Genomic DNA, 4,969 nt, shown 5'->3' with positions numbered 1-4,969 from the left:
AAATTGGGCCTTGGAGGACTTAAAATTTGGGTTGGACAAACATGGGAAAACAATTATAATTTGGCATGGGCTTGTACAAATTGAAATTGGGCTTGGGAAAGGGCATGGGCCAGCAAACTTGGGGGTGGGGCAAGGAACCGGGTCAGAGGAATTCGGGTCAAGGATCCAATTTCCTTATAACAAAAACAAATCGCAAGAATCCAGATTTTCCCTTCTCCCCGAAAGTCCAAAATATCCAGCCAACCCAACGCCGACACGCTGATCTTGGGAGAAGTTGCATTCTAATTCCATGCCAACAGCCGGTTACCGGAGCACAAGCTTAGAAGCACTTCGAGCGATCGACTCTAACATCCCTCAACTGTGAACAACCCCTTTTTGGCGAATTACAGAAGTGGAGGAAGAATTTAGTAAGGAAGAAGAGGGTGGTGAAGGAGTGGAGGAGCGGGATGGTGTCGGGTAAACAATTTCCCTCTTCCCACCTTGAGGACAAGGTGGAATTGCTTGGGGAGGGTAATGATGAGACCCTTAGGTGTTGATCTATAATAAGAAACATAGGAAGGGGCAGTAGTGGATTAACTGTGATTAAAAGGCAACTAACGTGTGAAGAGAAGAAAAAGTGGAATGGACAGGTGGCGAAAGGAGAATGGTGGATGGTTGAATTCTGTTAAGAGAAGGGAGTGAATAAAAGGAGCAGCAGAAGATTGAGAGAGGGGTATCTGAAAAGTGAATAGTGAAGGGGAGGTAGTTGGCCCTCGAAGTCTAGCATGGAGGTTGTTGGCCCTCGAAGTCCAGCATATTAGTATTCCGTTGTTATTTTGATTAATTTCCTTGATGTTTCCTTGAATTGTTTGAATATACTCTGGTATTTATCAAAAAAAAAAAAAAAAAAAAGGCCGATGTGGACGTCGGTTACAGAAGCGTGGTGGAATGTTAGGATCCCACATTGAAAGGGAAAAGGGTGGGCATGTGGGTTATAAAGGCTTGGGCACCCTCCTTTGGCAAGCCGGTTTTCCAAGGAGAGTTCTACCCAAGCCCATGAAAGACCCATGGCCCAGCCCAAATTGTTGAGTTATTAGAGTGAGTTCCTATCAATTGGTATCAGAGTATGATCCTGCGCCTATGTGGCAGCGCACGCGTCATAGGCTGACCCGTGGCAGGCTGACCTTGGGCCTGGGCTACTACCCCGAGAAAGGGCATGGAGGCCCGAGAGAAAGGGGATCCGCGTAGTCACCCAAGGGGTAAAGAGGCCGACAGGGGTAAAAAGGCCGACAGGGGTAAAGAGGCCGATGTGAACGTCGGTTGCAGAAGCGTGGTGGAATGTTAGGATCTCACATTGAAAGGGAAAAGGGTCGGCATGTGGGTTATAAAGGCTTGGGCACCCTCCATTGGCAAGCTGGTTTTCCAAGGAGAGTTCTACCCAAGCTCATGAAAGACCCATGGCCCAGCCCAAATTGTTGAGTTATTAGAGTGGGTTCCTATCAGAATGCAATATAAAGATTAGTCATTATTAAATGCCGACGTTCTGAAATTTTTAACATAAGGACGAAAGATGAGTATCTAGACGTTCGCTTCACAAACCCTGCAATCAAAAGTAAGCAACTAGATGCTCAACTTTGGTCCACATGTTAAAAGTTTCAGGACATCATTATGGGAGAATTTTCAATATAAAGATTGCATTAGTGCCTTAATTTCTTGCCTTGGTTCTTATGGTTGGAAGGATTATAAATTCACTTATCTGGTCTTTTTATTTTTCCTTCCTGCAAGCAAACAGCTGTTTGCTCTAGCCCTGGCATGGGGTCCTAGAAAGTTCTTATCGTTGCATAAACTCAAGGATCCATTAATACAGGGTTTATTGGTGGATGACGCTTGCATCATTGAAGCAGAAGTTACTGTGCTGGATTGATTGGAACAGAGTGATGAAATCTTTTGCTAAATTTCTCAGAATACTTTAGCTAGAATGATTTGGTTTATGTTCCTATTTTTTCCCCTTCTATATATGCTTGCTATTTTCTTATACTTCAATTAAACTGGTTCTATTCAATTCGGGCCATTTTGTTTTCCCTTCAATAGTTACCATTTGCAGTAGTTTAAAGAGATAGTACTGTTCGATGAAATAGAAATTTATTGGAAGACAACGAGCAAAACTTATTAAAGATTGCCATGTTTAAGGCCAGAAGTCAGGCAACATTGAAGGTATTTATATTGTTGACAAGTGATGTTATATTTACAAAGTTGGCATCCCAACTGACGTAGTTGTTTATGTGGTAACGTCACTTTGATTATAGGATGATGAGGTAATTGAGATAAGCGTGACTATTTTTAAAGTAGAGATTCTATCTTTGTTTACATACCATTATTGCATTGCTGAAACAATCATGGGATAAATTATCTAATTTTACTTGTTGATCAGGAGCAAAGGCGGATGCTACTCATAGCCCACCCTAACAGAAATATTAATGGACAAAATATTAATATGTAATTAATTTTTATTTTGGTCCACCTGAATAGAAATTTCTGAATCCACCCTTGATCAGGAAGTAAATAATCTTATTTCAATATTTGGGCAAGTAGAATCGATTTAACCTTGCCTTTCTTACAAACTTGAACAAAATGATCTTATTCATTCCTTGCCTTTCTTACAAACTTGAACAAAATGGTCTTATTCATTCCTTGCCTTGCAACAAGAGGGAAAACTCAAAAATAAAAACCGTGTCTCAAGCCAAAGCGCCTATTTAGACTTGGCACCACTCCAAATTCAGATATCTTTCATCAACAACATGAACACTGAGGACTCCTCTGAACTTTCCAATTTCTCTCTTCTCAACAACATGAATGCCGGCGACTCCATTGAAGTTGCCATCTTGAGAGGTACATTATTTTATTTATATATTATATTTTAGCTGCCAATTAAGTAAATACAAAGTACAAAATTAAAGTCCTCGGGTTTTGGTCTGTACGTAAAAACTTGTAGGACGATTGCACCTGAAAATTTTCACACACACACATACTTTATTCTTCATGCTAGTGCTTTGGTAGCTGTATGATGTTAATTAGTGGGCTTAATGATATGAGCCGAAGATTTTTCACCCGAGTTATTCACTAACTTTCATATATTGAACTATATACTCTCCCTGGAGATAATTTCATGGAATTTATTAAAATTGTAATAAGTTTTACCCTCTTTCAGGAAGGGATGCTCTGCCTAGTCATTTCTTGTTCAAAATCGAGCCCTTCTCATTACTAAAAGCTTCAATTGATATATACAAAACGAGCCAATTTGAAGCAGGGGGTTTCAAAAGGTATTTTATTTCTTGGTTGAAATGTTTTCTAAAACAGTTTTATCTGCTTTCCATAGTTTTTGAATATGCTTACTTGCCAAATTAGTATCAAGACCTTTCTTTGTTTCAGTTTACCATTGGGCCTGGTTTTATAGGAGATTGCTGATATACCCAGCTGGGGAATCTAGCAAAAACAGGGAAAATCATATCTCCATTTACCTGGAATTGATGGAGACAAGTTCTCTCCCTGCAAGATGGGAAGTCAATGTGATTTTCAATTTTCTAATATTCAATCAGCTTCAAGATAAGTATGATAGTCTCCAGGGTAAAGTGCTCAAAGACTAACCGCAGAGTTCATACGAGGATCTATTGTTTATATGCTACGTTTGCATCAACTTGTGGTACCACATATTCTCTCTTATTTTGACAGGGTAAATTATATGGAAAGAATGGTGATAAATCCAGTGCCTTAGTTTAGAACTTGTTATGCTTTTACACTCAATAGATTCATTAATGTTTGTGATTGGTTGTGTTAGGAGATACCATGCAATGAAAACCGAATGGGGTATCACCAACTTCATAGATCTGAAAGCATTTCATAATCCCCTTAAAGGATACCATACCGATCATACTTGTGTCTTTGGCGCTGAGGTTTTTGTCGTCAAAAGTACTTTTAAAGAGGAGTGCTTATCAATGATCAAAGAACCGGCTACATGTTACCATGTTTGGAAAATCACAAAAATTTCAACTCTACTTGATGAAAAGTATGCGTCTGAACCATTTGGAGATTATAACTGGTACAAATTTACTTTTGATATGCAATGGCTTTTATTTCTCTTTGCTATATAAACCACTGCCTGAGTTGGTTAATATTTCATTAATGCAGGAAAATTTCGTTCTAGCCTAATGGATGTTTAGAAGCCAAGGGCAACAATATTTCAATTTTTCTACTGTTGCACAAGGAAAGCATTCCTCTGAGTACTAAGTTATTTGTGAAATTCATTCTACGTGTCAAAGATCAAACAAAAGAAACTCATGTCGAAATTGAATGTGAGACTCCTTATTGTACAACTTCAAGTAGAGCTTATGATAACATAGTTTTTTTCTCATACGTAAGGAATGTTTAAATGCAATATAAAGATTGCATCAGCGCTATAATTTCTTGTTGTAACTCCCTTTCCTATTCGTCATTATAGTTTTTATTTTTTCCTTCCTGCAGTTGAACAGGTTTTTTCTCCAATCCTCCTGAACTGGGATGCCAGAAAGTTCATGTCACTGCATAAACCCAAGGATCCAAAACAGAGTTTCTTGGTGGATAACACTTGCATCATTGAAGCAGAAGTTACTGTGCTTGGGTTGATTAAAACTTGAGTCATGAATATGTTGATAAATGTCTCAGAATGATTTAGCTACAATTATTTGGTTTAACTTGGCTTGGCCTTTAACCATAAATGCTGCTATTTTTTTATACTTCAATTCAAACTGGTTCTGTTCAATTTGGACAAGTTGTAATGCATTTCAATGAAAGACTATAGAATCCAATTCATCATAGCAACTAATATGCTTGAGACAAATAATGTTACTCAACAAATTGTTACATTATTGGTACATGATATTACATGAAAAATTACATGTAATACAGTTTTATTGCAATCAATAAGTAATAGTGTGAATTCAATTCAAGCTCAATA

At 38.2% G+C, this 4,969-nt stretch overlaps 1 protein-coding gene across 1 annotated transcript; it reads left to right on the top strand.

The window, feature by feature from the left end:
- Positions 1-2,777: 2,777 nt before the first annotated feature.
- Positions 2,778-4,649, top strand: LOC116132045 (ubiquitin carboxyl-terminal hydrolase 12-like). The gene is made up of 4 exons (XM_031417721.1): positions 2,778-2,868; positions 3,188-3,299; positions 3,434-3,603; positions 4,498-4,649. Exons 1-4 carry the CDS (start codon positions 2,778-2,780, stop codon positions 4,647-4,649), a joined length of 525 nt encoding a protein of 174 aa, XP_031273581.1.
- Positions 4,650-4,969: the final 320 nt, after the last annotated feature.

Source organism: Pistacia vera, unplaced genomic scaffold, assembly GCF_008641045.1.
Source record: "Pistacia vera cultivar Batoury unplaced genomic scaffold, PisVer_v2 Contig248, whole genome shotgun sequence".
Lineage (NCBI taxonomy): Eukaryota > Viridiplantae > Streptophyta > Magnoliopsida > Sapindales > Anacardiaceae > Pistacia > Pistacia vera.
The sequence above is the reverse complement of the archived record's forward strand: the minus strand, read 5'-3'. Positions and strand labels throughout refer to the sequence as shown.

Coding starts and splice junctions, on each gene's coding strand:
- LOC116132045 (XM_031417721.1), top strand. CDS start 2,778: ATGAACACTGAGGACTCCTCTGAACTTTCCAATTTCTCTCTTCTCAAC. Junction 3,300..3,433: donor GAAGCAGGGGGTTTCAAAAG/GTATTTTATTTC, acceptor CTGGTTTTATAG/GAGATTGCTGATATACCCAG. Junction 3,604..4,497: donor TAAGTATGATAGTCTCCAGG/GTAAAGTGCTCA, acceptor TCCTTCCTGCAG/TTGAACAGGTTTTTTCTCCA.